The sequence below is a fragment of the Aulonocara sp. 'chitande type north' Nkhata Bay genome, linkage group LG4, assembly GCF_057382095.1.
Source record: "Aulonocara sp. 'chitande type north' Nkhata Bay isolate Kocher_YH1m ecotype deep benthic linkage group LG4, A_spYH_male_GT1.1, whole genome shotgun sequence".
NCBI classification, from domain to species: domain Eukaryota; kingdom Metazoa; phylum Chordata; class Actinopteri; order Cichliformes; family Cichlidae; genus Aulonocara; species Aulonocara sp. 'chitande type north' Nkhata Bay.
Window position 1 is genome coordinate 24,076,588 of NC_141347.1, and position 17,027 is coordinate 24,093,614.

General features: G+C 39.0%; 1 protein-coding gene across 1 annotated transcript in view; it reads right to left on the bottom strand.

The window, feature by feature from the left end:
- LOC147332628 (ras-related protein Rab-26-like) overlaps positions 1-17,027 on the bottom strand; it is a 60,365-nt gene that overhangs the window by 3,213 nt on the left and 40,125 nt on the right. Inside the window, exons 6-8 of the mRNA XM_086289300.1 lie at positions 3,426-3,491; positions 2,287-2,343; positions 36-112 (exon numbers count right to left, since the gene is read on the bottom strand). Coding sequence (XP_086145426.1) covers positions 36-112; positions 2,287-2,343; positions 3,426-3,491 — 200 coding nt within the window. The remainder of the gene's footprint in view (positions 1-35; positions 113-2,286; positions 2,344-3,425; positions 3,492-17,027) is intronic.

Here is a 17,027-nt window from a genome sequence, read left to right on the forward strand (position 1 = left end):
TAATCCCTGACACTTGCAAAGAGAAATATACTTACTTGGCCACAGCAGTGAAAGCCAGCTCTACATTGAGGCCTGACCTGGCGCTGGTCTCCATGAAGGGAACTCCGAATTCCTGCAGAGCCAAAGCAATGAATCTTAATGCAAAGTGCTTTTTTTGTGCTCTCTGTGATGTTTGTACTAAAACCTCAAAAAAATAATCTTTTCTTTCTTAATTTTTTAAGAAGCAGCTTTGAGCAGAGGAGCTCAAGACACTGGAGAAAGATGTTTACAGTCATAATAAACTGCAAACCTGTCCATTAATCTGTTCATTCAGCCATGTGCTGCATTGAAACATTGCTAAGGTCTGAATTTCCTAAATTTTGATTTGTGATTTGATGCAAAACATCTGTTCCACCGTATCCCAAAGGTGCTCTATTGGATTGAGATCTGGTGACTTTCGAAGCCATTTGAGCACAGTGAAATCATTGTCATGTTCCAAAAACCAGTCTGAGCCATCAGAAGATGGGCAGGATATGGTTAGCAATAACACTCAGGTAGGTTGTGCTGTTTAAAAAAAAAAAAATGCTTGATTTGATTAAAAACAGGTGGCATGGTGGTTAGGACTATTGTCTCACAGCAAGAAGGTCCTGAGTTCAGGCCAGGGTGGAGTTTGCATGGGTTCTCCCTGGGTGCTCTGGCTTCCTCCCACAGTCCAAAGACATGCAGTTAGTGGGGTTAGGTTAATTGGAAGCACTAAATTAGATGTGAGTGTGATTGGTTGTCTCTGTCTATGTGTTAGCCCTGTGACAAACTGGCGACCTGTCCAGGGTGTACCCTGCCTCTGGCCCTAAGACAGCTGGGATAGGCTCCAGTGCCCCCCACCGACCCTGAAAAGGATAAGCGGAAGCAAATGGATGGATGAATTAAAAATGTGCTGAAATATATCCCGTGGACCATTACTACACCAACAGACGCCTGAATGGTTATAGAAGGTAGGAGCCATTTAGTTTTTACCAAATGAATGTTGCAGCAGAAATCAAGACTCAAACCAGGAAATATTTTTTCCAATCTTCTGTTGTCCAATTTTGGTCAGCCTGTAAAATTTGTAGCCTCAGTTTCCCATTCCAAGTGTAGCCCATCTACTTCAAATTTCGCAATGCCGTCCACTCAGAGATTCTGTTCCGCACACCTTGGTTTTAACAAGTGTTTTTTTCAGTTACTGTTGCCTTCCTATCAGCTCCAAGCAGTCTGGCCATTCTTCTCTGACCTCTGACAAAAACAAGGCATTTTTACCAAGATAGCGCTCACTGGATAGTTTCTCTTTTTCACACCTTTCTCTGTAAACTCGAGAGGGAGCTGTGTGGTAAAATTCCAGTAGATCAGCAGTTTCTGAAAACACACTAACAACCATGCCTCAAAGTTACCTCCCGGTCTGATGCTCGGTTTGAACTTTGTCTTGACAATGTCTACATGCCTGAATGTACCGAGTTGCATTAGATATTTGCGTTAATAAGAAACCTCATGAAATGGCCTATAAGTGTATGTATAAAAAGTTAACACAGCAGGATTAAGCTTGAAAGAACAAATTGTGACTGGTGGATAAAAACTGCATAAAAATGTAGTGCCCAGCAGCTTCACACTTGTTCACTTGTAGATAATCCAGCTCGGTGCCATCTCCATGCTTTCCCTCTGCAGGCAAATTTGTATCAGCAAACAGAGATGATAACTGATGTGTCTTTTTCCTTCCAGGCTGAGCCCCGAGTTACTTATTGGCACTTTATTGCTGCCATTTCTAAAAAGAATTGCTTGGCAGTTTACCTTTTTTTTCAGTGCACTTGGTTTTGAGGCAGTGCAAGGATTTGCAGTCGCACTGAAGAAAGAGCTATAAAACTGGGGATGACTGACAGTCGATACATGTTATGCAGAAGCTCATAAAACACGATGAGCCATAAGACACAATTCTACAGAGTAAATACTGACTATCAAATTTTTATTATCTATGGGGGAGAAAACACATCCGAGTCTTATCTTCCGTTTCCTAACAGCAGAAGGAAATCTCAGATAAAGAGCTAGAGTGAGAATGCAAATGGATCTCCAGATAATCACACATTTCTGTAATATTTATAATCCTCATGCTTGCCATAAAAATCCAATCAGCCATATAAATCCCTTTGGAAAAGCACATATACAGAAAAATTAATGTCTTCACTGTTTAGAAAAAGATTGGGGCAAAATTTCTGTTTATATTGTGTGGACCTTCAGACTATGACACAGCTAAACAAATCCCCATGCATCTTAGTTCTTCACCTTAGCAAGTCTCTCACCATCTTCTCTCTTCACCACCCTGTCATGAGTGGCATCAGCCTGATGAGACAGGAAAAACAAGGTTACAATCCAGCATCAAGCAACCATCAGCATCAGCGCCAAATATGCTTTCACCAATTGCAGGCTTTTTGCCATATATAAGCCTCGTTCTGATCCGATGGCAGCTAAGAAGTCTCGGGATGCTATTAAAAGGCTGTTATGGCACGTTAGGTGACTGAAAGTAGACAGAGCTCTGAGCCAAAGACATCTGTTCTCTGCTTAGAAAGAATGACAGTTCCAGAAAATGTGTTTCGCTAATATTTGCAAATTTGATTGACAGTTATTAGATGTGTGCGCACACAGAATGACTCAGGACTCATTGGCAGAAGAGATGTTGTATTTCAACTGGACCCTCATGGCTAAATAAAGGATACATAAAAAAAAAAAACAGGTTTTTAAGCAAATGTCACCAATAATCAACTGACTGAGCTTCAAACAGCTTTAGCAAGTAGTTGTGCTTAAGCACAGACATCAGTTGATGCTAAGCATGCATCTGTTGGAGCAGCAAATTATTACTGATACTTAGAAATACAACGATACTTATTTTTTCTGAATTTTCTTAGATGCAACATTAGAGAACTTTTTTGTGTGTGTTTTGGTATTTGTCGCTATTAACAAATCCCATAAAAGACAAAATCCAGTTCAAAAATCAAGTGTGCATTATATTGTCCCTCACTTCCAAGCCCTGTTAAAGGCTTTAAACCAAAGGCAAGACCCAACAGTTTCATTGTCAGGTGCTAACTTGATAGTGGAAGAATTTACATTAGGTGCCACAGTAATGGGTGTGTATAAAAATGATGGGACTTCTGTGAGTGTCAGATTGAGTACCTTTAAGCACAAATCAGGTCAGATTATTGCCCAAAGCTGTCCTTTCAAACATGTAACACATGTGTTTAAAGTATTTCCACATGCCCACTCACTGTGTATCCAAAGGGCAATTATCTGTGCCACTATCATATCCCTGTCAGATGGGTTTTGTACATGTGAGCTGGCAGCTCACTCAGGTAATCTCTAGAAAAGTTCGGTATTGCAACGCATGTGTAAAAAACTGTTACCGCTATGAAAGAATTTCAGTGCCTTGCCTTGTTTCCAAGCAGCATGAGCACTACATCTTGTTGGGCGTATTCGTGGATCTCAGTCAGCCATGCCTGATAAACACAAGAAAAGAAGAGACAAGGATAAATGTGTGGTATGCATATGGAAGGACTCCGAAAAAGCAAACCCTGTCTGGGACTTCGCAAGGACAAGCTCAAACATTAAATCTAATCACAAAGAGTGACAAAAATAAAGGGTAAAGAAAGAGGACAGAGGATCTGGGGAATCGCAATATTTTAAGATTTTAACAAACTGTATAGTAAGATTGTAAAAAATATCATCATCAGTTAAAATCAGCTGCATCGTGGTTTAACTGTAATATGTGCCGTGGGGAGAGAAAGTCATCCAGGGGAACAAACAGCCTTTCTTACTGTGTGAGCTTCGACAGCTGCTGAACCGTCCGTTCACTGTTAATGAGCAATTAGTTAGCTCAAACAAACACCTGCTGAAATATTCCCCGCCGTCTCAGCACAATGCCTAATTGTACCCACAGCGAGTTATTCTGCACAAGTTTCTGCAGGTGATCAATCCTTTTTTTGTTTAGTGGTCCCACTCAGACAACTACAGTTAAGTCTGCTGATGACACTGCATTTGTAAAGGAATTTCTCAGCGTCTCTGTGTGCCAGCATATGGCCGAGGGAGACTATAAGCAGGTTTCATGTAAATCCACTATAAACCGTATGTGTCGCCTTGATGTGACTTCTTGGTATGCAACAGTTTTGTTTATTCAAAAATCTGGAACCTAAACGATAAACTTTGTCTCCCCAGTTTTGGATTCAGCTTTTTTGATGTCTTTTAAAAGGAAAACAACTAAAACAAAAATTCAGGTTTTTGGAGAAAAGCAGAGTTTGTTGCAATGCAGTTTATTGAGCTTCTCCTGATAAAAGCAGAGTCACCTAAGAAAAGAAGCAGAAGGAACAGTAAAGCGACAACAAAGTGATCCCGGGACGTCAAACCTTAAGCAAGCAAAGTGAGTGAGAGACAGACGAAGGACAAGCAAAAGGCAGAGGGAGACAGGAGCCACTGGCTCCGATTTCTTTGTTACAAAGAAAAAAAACACAACAAATATATTGTACACAAGCACAGACGATATGTGAATCCTAATCAGTCACAATATGTAGGGACAGCTGACTAATCAGGACAGTCGGGCTGATTGCTGATGGGCTGGTTTATGTTCACCTCTCTTTTGAGACGGATGAGTGGGAAAAATTAGTTCTGACAACTACTTTATTTTTTCCACTATCTCCATTCATCTAACAGCATCATAGTAAATCAGATGAATTCTATCATCTGAGCGATTTCTCATAGGGGCGTTGGAGGAAGATGCTGTCAAATATGCTATGTGAACCGACCTGTTTACCAGAAGACAGATCCCAGTTGCAGCTGGGAACGAGGAAATGTGGATGAAATTTTGTGTTATCAGCTTAGGCTACAAGGCTAGTACAACGTTTGATATAATACCAATACATATAACTGAGGTTATTAGCCTAGTTTATTTTGCGCAGCCCAGTAGGTACGAGATGAATCACAGATGGCCTACCATTTTAAGTTAAAAAAAAACTTAATTTAAAGGTTCCAGTAGGATCTATGTGATATTGAATAACTCCCCTATAATAGAATTTTGTGGTAGCTTTGGAGCAGCAGATAAACCCATCTGACACTGCTGATAATGATAAGCATGAAGAGGCCATGACTGAGGGGACAGGTAGCGACTAGTCTATTAAATAATTTGAATTAAGTTATTTATGTCTCGTAAAAATATATACCACACAGAGTATATGTGTTTTAAATTGTATCAAGACATTCAGAATACATCTGGGTAGCCTTCTGCAAACATGAATTGTAGACTATTATGATATGAATTGTTAGAAAAAATCAAAAATGATCCCAAATTCCTCCACCATGGAATAAGTAGACCGGTCCTCTCACAATATTTGAGTACTAATCAGGCATAACTCGGCCTTACTGTTGCATTCAGCATGGCAACTACACAACAGCTCCCATCAGGGTTGGGAACTCCCAATATGTTCAGCATGCTTCCCAGTGTGTTCTGCCCACTGACTGTATGACAGCCTTCCTCCGAGGCCTGTCTACTGTGCTGGGGCCAACAAATAAGGCTTGCAATTCTTAAGGCACAGGGTTAAACAGAGTTCACTCACTAAGGCACACAATAAAGGCAGCTACAGTAGTTTTCCCACAGAGGATACATGTAGCATATTAAGTGAACTTCAAATCATATTTAATGAGATTACATCCAGTATATTAAATGAACTTCAAATTATATAAGGTGAGATTATCATACTGAATGAGGCCAACTAAGAATCGTTCCCTCTAGTGTATACCTCATAATTATTCCCATCAGTTTAAGCTACAGTAGTGAAACAGACAGTGGTGAAAATTCACGGGGGAGCCTTCTAACTAGAGCTCATTATAAATAACATGACAGCACTGTCGCCAAAAGTCCTACAAAATGACAGGTAAGACTGGAAGAATGGAAGAAACCATTTTACTTCAGCAACAATGCTCAAGACTAAGTATACTGGTTAAAAAAGTGTTAGTACTGTAACCACCACCCTCTATTATATTTCAGCCTGTTAGATATGCTAATAAACCAGTTACTCATCTCTGACTCCCAGCAATGCCCACATTAGATTCAGTCGCATCATGGCCAGCAGAGCTAAACACACTTGCCTGCTCTGTTAGGTCAATTAACAAATATTAAACGTCAAAGTAAACTAAGCCCCTAAGGGAGGTCAGGTCTCTCCTACTCATTGGATACTTTGCACATTACCATCCTTTGGGGGTAAGGCCCCAAGCAGTTGCCTGCCTCACCTTGTGACCAACGTGCTTCTGGAAATAGAACATGACCAGGCTCACATGCGCAGCTGCATTCAAAAAGATGTGGATTTCACTCTACTGCCATCCCACCATACTGTCCACTTTTTAATATGAGTCAATGATAAATGACTTATATAGAGCTTTTCTACTCTACTGGAGCACTTGTGCTTTATACAGCTTGGCACATTCACACAACCCAATGCCTAAGAGCTTTCTAACTAACATCCACATCGTTGTATTTTTACTCAGTTGTATATAGTATTTGTATTCTATTTTTATCTTATTGTATATTTATTTTATTTTATTCTACTGTATATAGTATTTTATTTTATTGTATTCTGTACAGTTGTGTACTGTATTTATTCTTATTGTATTCTAATTTTTGCCTCATAACTTTTGCACTGTCCACTTCCTGCTGTGACAAAACAAATTTCCCACGTGTGGGACTAATAAAGGTTATCTTATCTTATCTTACACCCCACTGAACACATCAGAGAGCAACTTGAGGTTCAATATCTTGTCCAAGAAAGCTTTGGCAAGTGGAGCAGCCAGGAACTGAACCACCAACCTTTCAATTAGTAGATAACCAGCTTTATTCCCCTGAGCTATAGGCACCTCAAAAGGGGGAGGAGAACATCTATTGTTCTATTTTTCTAAATCGACTGTCTATACTCAACATTTTTCTGGAATATCCTGACATTGAGTCAAAAGCCAAAAATATCTTAGCTATAATAAACGGACCAAATTTCTTAATCTTTGAATTCAGATGTTGACTTGTTGTTTTTGGAATTTCTTCCCTTCCTTCCCTAATCCCAGATGATCAGCTGTAAGTGGTATTATTACAAAGTAGAAACGTTTAGGAACCACAGCAACACAGCCACAAAAAGAAAGACCATGTAAGATTACAAGTACTGAGGCGTATACTGTGTAAAAGTCCCCAAAGCTCAGTTGACTCAATAACTGTACAGTTCCAAAACTCCACTTGCACTAAGATCAGCACAAAAAAGAAAGAAAGAAAAAGAAATAGAAGATTGTGGGCCAGGAGCTTCATGGTACGGCTCTTCGTGGCCAAGCAGCTCCTTTTGGGACATACATAAAAAGAATTAGTCTTACATTTCAAATAGTGTTTTGTGGGAACTGGTAAACTGAGTGAAAGCTATTTAAGCTACATCTGTACACAAAGAAACTACTGAGTAGACTCCCTTTGTTCACCGGTACAGCCTTTGTCATCTCACCAGTTTAATGGGTTGTCTCAAAATCAATGCTGAATCTCATTTGTGTTTTGATGGGCTTCAGAGTTAATGAGGTCAGCGAGGTCTGGTGATTTGAGAAAGCTGATGGTGGCTCCAAGATTCTTTAATCAGAGCCCTGAGCCCTTTGCTATTTTAAGAAAGATAAAAAAGACTGGGCTGGATTTGAATTTGCATCACCAGTGATCTTCAGCATAGTACTGAGGGGGGGAAATGTTTCAGAGGAACACCTTCCATGTAGCTAATCACTTGCTTCATGTATAATTCAACTTTTTTGTCAAGGTTTCACATATTGCTTAGGTCAGCTGCTACAACTGCTTGTCTCTGAAAATGAAGCATCTTTGAATTCTGTGCATCCTTTGAAAGTCGCTTATGTTTGTATGATGTAACCTCTGTTCAATACAATATTTATCAAAATATTGGATCATGCATTTGGCCTTTGGTTATTGTTATCTACCTCCCGGCCGTGCAAACTTTCATCCTCCCACAACTACAAGCAACCCTCTGCAGGATAAAATCTGACAGCCTGCCTCTGAGTGATTCTCTCCATATGCTGTGATTACTGGTGATGAACCATAGCTTGTAATTAGATCATTTGGCTGTTCATAGCACATCGCCTCATGGGTCATTTCACGGATGTAATCATTGATCATGATGCCACTTGTCACTTTCATCCTGGAGAACTGCAGTCTTCTTTTGTGTTTTCGTTGCAGCAGAGGAAATATGCATGCAATGATGCAGCAGAAAACAAAATGAATCAATGTGGCGAATCAATAGATTCTAGGTGCATTTCTAGTCCCACTAACATAGCATTTAGTATTCCAGAAAATGTGATTTAGTGTCCAGTATGTGAAATGCATTCCAAGAATACCAGAAAGTCCTACTGCATCTGGCTACAGGATACAGGCAAGTTGAGCTTTTCTGACCCACAAATCTCAGTGGAAGCTAAACATTACAACAAGAAGGTCAACGTTCAAGGCAGATAGTGTGTCCTAACTGTATGCAACAAGAGCTTTTAACTGTAAAACTAATAGTGTAACAACTGTAACAGCACATCACTCAATAAAAATAAAGCTGGAAAAACTACAAAGGATTCCAGTTTATGATTGCCAAATCACTTTTAGTTAGCAGGAGTAGTCTGCTAATGCCTGGGGCTAAAGCTAGGAATAAAATATTAAACAGACTTAAAGGACAATAGCAGTTAATTTAACCGGGCATAAAACAAATTCATGTGGCTATAGTGGCTTTACCTTCATTGTAGAGATGAAAGGGAATTAGACATAGCACAACATAGAAAAGAAAGAAGACTAGCACAAGCTTTTTAGGTAGATACTGTGAAAGCAACTGAAAGTAAAAGAAAGTGAAAAAACTAAATTTTCTGTTGTTGCTTCGTATACTTTAATAAATCTAATCTTTTCCAGCAAACAAAGCAATCTAAGTGTAACTACACACATAATTTATACTATAATTAAGTCAATTTTTAAATCAAAAAATACTAAATAATAACATTACATACATTAAGCACCTTTTATCATTAGTTCTTACCAGCATCAAGGCATATGTGCAGATAGTGCAACGTTTTTTGAAAAGAATCCATTTATTTATCTAATTAAATAAGCAGATAAATACCAGCTTCCAAATAATATTGTCAGCGGCTGCTGGGGAAGTCTCAGGGCTCACTTCATCTTTTATTCAAGACTAATACCAGGATCTCTGGCCAAATGCTTAGGGAACCAAATGTCAGTGAGATCGTGGCATGGCGCGAGAGGAGGTAATACATTTTCTCTTTGTTTTTCTGACATTAAAAAGTCCATAAATTATGTGACAAATCAGATGGAACTGGATTCTATTGTTTTTGTTGTGCTTTTCTGTTTGTTTGTAAGCAACCCAGTCAAAATGAGCAAGAAACATGATTCATGTTTCATAAATAGCACCTCTGATTTTTGTTCACTTGAGCTCTAATGAATTAAAATGCCCACTGGTTTCTAAAATGCTCCAGGCAACAAATTATTACCTGCTATTTTCCATCAAATATTTCATACAGCTGCAATGCCAAGTGTCAGGGTTAATCAAACAATTGAAGAGCCAGTAACGATGTTCTTAGAAAGATGGAGAAAAGGACAGTAAAAGACAAGTCAAACACCAAAGGATCTATATCAAAGAGGAAGGAAAATATGAAGCCAGGCACACAGCTGCTGGTGGCTGCGTTGTGACAATGGCAAAGACAAGTTGTCACTGGCAGAGGTATGTGAGGGTACTTCTGATGTTGCATCTGTTTTTCTTTTGTTGTCACAGGAGACAGCAGGTATGTGTACTACTCCAGGATACTGGACCAGCCTGGTCAGCTGTTCATTCTCTCTCTCTCTCTTCTTTAGAAAGACTGATTGGAAATTTGAATTCTTCCTTAGAAATAAAATCGCACATATGCTACTGCCGTATTAAAATATTGTGGGATTAGCTGTGTGTCTTACAGCAAAAACAAACCAACCCATTAAAAACTACAACTGCAGTAGTGTGGGGTGGTGATGTCATTTTTATTCACAATATCAGCATTCATCACAAGATTCCTCAGCCTGCTCAAATTCAGAATATACAATCCATACATTTTACGGACCACTTAAAGTTAGGATTCCTAAAATTTGGAGTTATTGATCTATTAGTCTACATAAAAAGTTGTCTTTGGACTGTGAAATGAAGACGAAGTACCTGGAGAGAACATGCAAACTCCACACAGAAAGTCCAGTGGATTCAAACCCACTGTTCTGAATTAGTTTTTTGTGTTTTAGTTGAGGAGGTGTGATGTTATGATGCCCTAACACGGTCTACGGATACTGATGACAAAATTCTCATTTTAGATTGGTGACTTCTGACTCAATAAACAAAATAGTTACTGCTCTAATGCTAAACTGAGGCTCCAAAATAAAGGAACAATAAAAGCCCCAAAACCTGTGTAATAAATACCATACATTAACACCAATAACACATTAGTTACTCCCAATACAATATGCAGAATCTCTTTGCATATAATAATGAAGGTGACAATCCTCAAGGAGCCTCGAAGTTTGACCCAACTTTTCCTCTGCTGCACTTTTGTCTAAGCAGATTTGCTATGGGTGACAACGCTATTCTTGCCAAGCTTTGATCAGAGTGTAACACCAAGAGACAAGAGAGGGGAGAAATCTGCTCTCAACAACAGGCAGAGTCAAAATGAACCAACCCACAGGAGCGCAAAGAGAAAATAGGGCTTCTCCCCTGAGAGGAGGTTTATGCAGCTGTGCTAAACAGTGACACTGTGGCACCGCCTGACACGCGGGGAGGACACACTGAAATCCTGTCACACTTGGGGCAATCCTGTCACACGTGCACGCAGAAACAAATCTGCATGCACGTGCGATGCATAATAACAACAATAATAATACAAAGTGGTTTTATTGTTGGCGAAATTTATTGTTGGCTTTTATGAATAACTCATTGCATGTGCCATCTTTGGTAGATTTAGACTGTAAGGGAATACACTATTTAGATTAGTGAATAAAACCAATTTAACAAGCAACTGGTGTGTTATAAAACTTGACAATTAAAAAGAAGAAAGAAAGAAAGAAAGAAAAAGACACTGACAACGACAGGCCTGTAAGTTGACGTCTGTTGCCTGACAGGGAAGAGAAAGGCTTTCATGTTTATAAAAGAGCAGCTGACGTGTACATCTGCCAGCAAACATGGGTGTGAGACATGTCGGGATGACTGATGTGCTTTGAAAAGCGGCAGTCGTAGTGAATATGAGCATGAGTAAGAGTGACGCTCTCCTCCAAGTTGTTTTTGCACTCGAGCCGATAAACACATTTGCTGACCTTAACTTTTGTCTCTTTCGTTTCCAAGTTGACATACACCGCACCAAACTGCAGCTGAAATCATGTACAGCAGTGTGCTGCTCTTTATGAATCCAGTTAAACAGCACTAAATGTCAACAAGCATCAACTATATAATCTCATTGAGAAGTCACACGACATTTTTTAGAGCAAAGTTAATAAAATTGAAAGCTTGTTGTAAAATATTGCTGTCACCGGAGGAAGTGTGGCTGATGAGTGCAAACACTCATTAGACTGCTCATGTTTAGGTTTTATGAGTACAAGCAACCAACAATATACTGTAGATGGAGATTACAGCAGGAACACTAATATGATGGTATTATGGCAGCCAAACACATGGTGTTATCCTTATTGAAAGTTATATTCTATATTGCATGGTGCTTTTATATTTTACAGTTATAAATAGCTGTTCTGAGATATATCAGATTACACTGTAATTTAACAGGGAAATGGGGCATCAAGTCTTGTATATGACATATGAGTGAAGTATATAACATTTTTACTTTCTCTTGCTTTCCACTTTTTAAATCTCTCCTTTAAGAACATTTATGGGATTCAGCTTGGCCCTCTACGTAGAACATAAATTCCTCTGAATTGCCTGAATTGTTCTATTGATCTAGAACAAAAACAAAAAGAAAGAAAGAAAAGAAAATGCATATAGTAAAAGCTTCTTGCTCTTCACGGCAAGATCTCAAAGTGTAAGCACAACAAGCATAAAAACACACACTCATCATTGGCCACCTTTTTAGGAACACCGTGCTAGTACTGGGTTGGACCCCCCTTTTGCATTCAAACTGCCTCAATGTGTTGCAGCTCAGATTCAACAAGGTGCTGGAAATGTTCCTAAGAGATTTTGGCTCATATTGACACAGTCGCTGCAGATTTGTTGCAGCAACTATATGATGCGAATCTTCCGTTTCAAGGTTTTTGGATAGAAAGGTATTTCGATTGACATTGTGTGACTGTGGAGACCATCTGTGTAGAGAAGGTCTTTACCTTACAATATAAAGTACAATATAGAGTTGTCATTTGGCGCTATAGAAAGAAAACTGAATTGAACTGAATTGAGTTACCGTTGCCTTTCTGTAAGCTCAAAGCAGCCTGGCCATTCTCCTCCGACCTCTACCATCAACAAAGCACTTTTGACCAGAGAACTGTGGTTTGCTGGATATTTCCTCTTTTTCAGACTAGTCTATGTAAAGCCTAGAGATGCTTGTGTGGGGAAAAAAAAAATCACAGTAGATCAGTATCTGAAATACTCATAGCAGTCCATCTGGCAAAATCATCCATGCCACTTAAGTCCTTTTAGCCCCATCTTGTTTTAAACTTAAGTCGTCTTTACCAGGTCTACGTGTTTATATGTACTCCCTTGCTTCTCTGTGATTGGCTGATTGTTCAGTTCACAGTAAGAAAAGGTAAAGTCAAATAATGTTTTACTGCATTTGTTCACACAAATTCTCAAATCAAGGTGGTGCAGTAGTTAGCACTGTTGCCTGTGTCTCAGGTTTCCTCCCATGCTTGTTAGTTTAAGTGGTGATTCTGTATTGGCCGTAGGTGTGTATGTGAGTGGTTTTCTGTTTCTCTGTAGCCTTGCAATACACTGGCGACCTATCCCGGGTGTAGCCTACTTCGGCTGGTATGACAGCTGAGGTATGCTCTGGTCCCCTCAGGACCCGGATTTGAACAATTGGTTATGAAAAAGAAGTTATTGGAGGAGCAATTTAAATCAGTTCTTAAACCCTGTCAGTGCACTCGATGGCACCAGTCTTGTAAATGGACCTGTGTTTCTTCAAATTATGTATGCATGACTAACGAAGAGAAAAATCAGTAATTTAAGGTTTCAGTATGTTCTGAAGAGAAAGAAATTGAGTGTTCAAAATGCCAAGTGGCAGTAAAATACTGACTCACTGCAAAGGGGATTAAGGTTCCCAAAGCTGCAATAGAAAAAGAACAAAAGTCATTTATCTGCAAATGTGCCACTTTGCTAGATTTTCATCACAATGAATTAATATTACCTCATGACAGGAATTTGACTTGCGGTAATCCACCAGTTAAGTTCAATTCAATTTCTTTTGTTTATCCAATTCAATTCGAATACATTCAAGTTTGTTGTTGTGAGTTGGTGCTGTATAAATAATCACTTTAAGGCACTTTATACTGTAAGGTAAAGACCCTACAGTATAAAATTAACCCCTATAAGAAAGACTTTGTGGAAGTGGGGAGAAAAAGAAAAAGAAAACTGTGGGCAAAACCAGGGTTAGGGAGGGAGTAGGTGTCTGTGGAGGAGAAACAAATTTAATGGCATGCATGATGGTATATAAAAACTGAATGGGTGCCATATTATGAACTTTTAGGGCCTGTTCTGCTTGACTTTTGGTTTACTTATTATTTATGGAGTTTGTTGTTCTAGTAGCTATTCCCTGTTGGTTTTGCCATCTTTTTATTCCAAGGTTTTGTTAGTTTTAGTTTTAATACCTTTTGCAGTCTAGTTTTTGTTTTTTAGTTATTATTGCTTATAGTTCAGAGCTTCAGGTTATCCTTTCTCCCTTGTTGTTTAGCCTTCATCTCCATTTCCCTCTGTGTCTTCCATCAGGTTTATCTTTGTGCCCGTTTTCATAGTTTAGTTATTGTCAACTTTAAAAATTGAACTTTTGGCCAAAATTAGTTTTATTATTAGTCGAGATGAAAAATAAAGAACAATCTAAGGACATATTTTATTTAAGTTGATCTGATAGGAAGTGATAAAACAAAGAGTTAAACGTGTAGAAAAGCTCCACAAACACCTTAAGCCACATATAAATTTAGCTGACTTTGAGACATTGATATGGGGTCAGTCTGTGTGGGAAGACTTTGGCCTATGCTGAGATACTTCTGTTTTAAAGACAGAACATCTTTGATTCGGTACGACTGCCTTGACACGCTGCAGGCTAATTAACACATGAGACAATAAGAGAAATCTAAGCTGTGTTGTGTAAACACATATTGTAGGTGGTAGCAAACACGTATAGCACTGTAATTAAACGTTTAAATCTTCTGGTTCTTTTAAGCCTTTGAGAGGTATTCTTTTATACATCCTCTATTAATTTTTCAACTTTCAGGTCAACCAAATTATTGTGTAAATTTCAGCAATTTTGTTTTCATTTTCTAAGCGAGAAAAAACAGTGTCTCCATGTCTGGCTTATAGTATGAGGGTTGCTTTTCTTTGCACGAATACTAAGATGTTAGCTACTTAAACGCTGTATTAAATGAATCCAGTGTTTACTTTCTGGTATCTTTAAAAACGTGCAAAAAAAGAGATCTTTTTTAAAAACAAGAGCCACAAGCTGTTCCAGAAACAACAGATAATCAGCCCGTGAAGTGCTAACAATTTCCTTTTGATTGCTGTTTGTTTTTGTGCTTTGACTGATTTAATAGTGTTGTTCTAAATTCACGTCATCACAAATTCATGTATGTGTGCGAGTGTGTTTTAACGACAGCTCTCTTCTGCTTAAACAAATAATCGAAAAACAAACAGTGTGAGGTCCCTCTGTCTGGATGATAAAAGGACAGCACCAATGTGATAAAAAGCCAGAATAACCGCAACAAACACAATGACACCTCTGCCTTTTTTCATGCAGGGTAGCGATACAACCCTCCAAAAAAGACAAAAGTGTGACAGAAAATGACATTATCTGAAGATAAAACGATACAGACACAGACAAACAATGTGTAAGGTAAGTGCATGACTCACCCTGGGCAAACACATTTCACACAAAATGTAATATAAAAAAAAAAACCTTCCCCAATTTTTTCAACCCTTTGTTTGGGTTTTTTCTTTCTTTTCTTTTCTCCTTAAAGCAAATCCTAAATAAACTATATATCCCTTCAGATGAAGATATTTTATGCCAAGGAAAGTGTGAATGCAGCAAAGGCATGCCTGTACTTCTTGTACAATCTTTAATGTTGATATAATAACAGGAGAATTGAGTACTTTCATTTATGACTAAGTTGTTTTCTTTACTTTAACTTCCAAGTGGGTAATGATGCTTTTTGAGGAAGCTAAAGGAGAGACAGTGGCAGCCAACGAATCATATTTCTCTTCTGAAAATATATGATAAACGGCTTTGACCTTTGACCTGCCAGCCCCCTCACAGGTAAAGAGCTTCTTTCAGCAGAGTTTCAATACACTCAGACGACCATAAAAGGAGCTTTCTGGTGCACAAATGTGGTGTTATATAACAAAAAATGGTGAGATGAGGAAGAGAAAAAGGGCCTATAGAATCACTGATTTTGAAGCTATTTTAACGAGGCACCTGTAACATAAATCCATCCGCTGGGGTTCTGGTCATATCACTTCTTCTGGAATTGCTTCAACAACAACAAATAGCAAGCGACTTAAATCTTGAGTCTTCATTCATCTTACATTGCTTGTGTGCACGTACTGTAAGTGCCCCCATTTGTTTTGTCACTTTGGGGCCGACATCAAAGTAAATGGAAATGTCCACAGAAAGCAGCTGCCTGAACAATGGTACATCATTTTTTCCTCTGGCGCTTTGCCTTGGCAGATCCACGGTCCACTGGCTGCATCATATATATGACTACAGTAATCTGCGGAAGCAATGGAGCTGACATACTAATAATGTTCCACGCAGGACGCCAATTTAAAGGTGATGTCTGAGCGACAAGGTAACTAGGTTGCAGAGGAACCGACTGTGCAGAATAATCAGGATGATTTCAAAGCACAACAACATAAAACACCTGGAAGCTTGAAACAGGTCGTTTCACAAATGCCAAAAGTTTCCACAGACTGTGAAATGAATGGTATTTGACTTCACATCACTGCATTATTTAATGACAGTTTCTCTCATCACCATCTGGTGCAGTGGTGCCATGACATTTAGTGAACAGCAATGTGGTAGGCAGGCGGCCATTTCATTTGAAGCCAATCCATGCCCCGGGGACGCAACGAGAGAGATGAATGAAGACAGACAGATGAAGGTTTAATCCCCCTCGTTGCTTTCATTGTGTTTCTACAATGCAGACATGTAAGCATGATCAGGCATTTGGACATCGGCAGTGCGAGTGCAGTTAGATGGTAATTAATCTTTCAATGATCAGTACCAAAGCCAGACTGTTCAATAAGAAACATTACATTTCATTTGCGGAAAATGAATTTCAATCTAGGCTAGAGCGACTGATCTGCATAGTCAATATCCCAACAGACACCATGTGCCTTTGGAGAGATTAATTTTGATCCCTGTCAGGGGACTGATCAATTCTAAGGTTATCAGAAAGCTATGGGATTTAATATTTTAAGTTTGAAATAAAACTGCAGGATTAGAAGCGGTATAGATCCCATGAAATAAATGCAAGCCATGTTGGTTGTTAATACACCTGGTCTCTCTCTTTCCAGTCCATTGACTTCTGAGTCTAACTCAAATGTCACTTTCGGAGGCTCCCTTGTCACAAGGGGTGGCCACAGTGGATAGCCCTGCATGTTTGATTTGACAGAGTTTTACGCCAGATGCCCTTCTTGATGCAACCCTGAAGGGATTTGTGTCTCTGGCTGGAATCAAACTAGTGACCCTTTGGTTGCTTCTTAGAAACATAGTGTCTAACCAGATATTTACTCTGGATGGCATTACCTTGGCCAGTA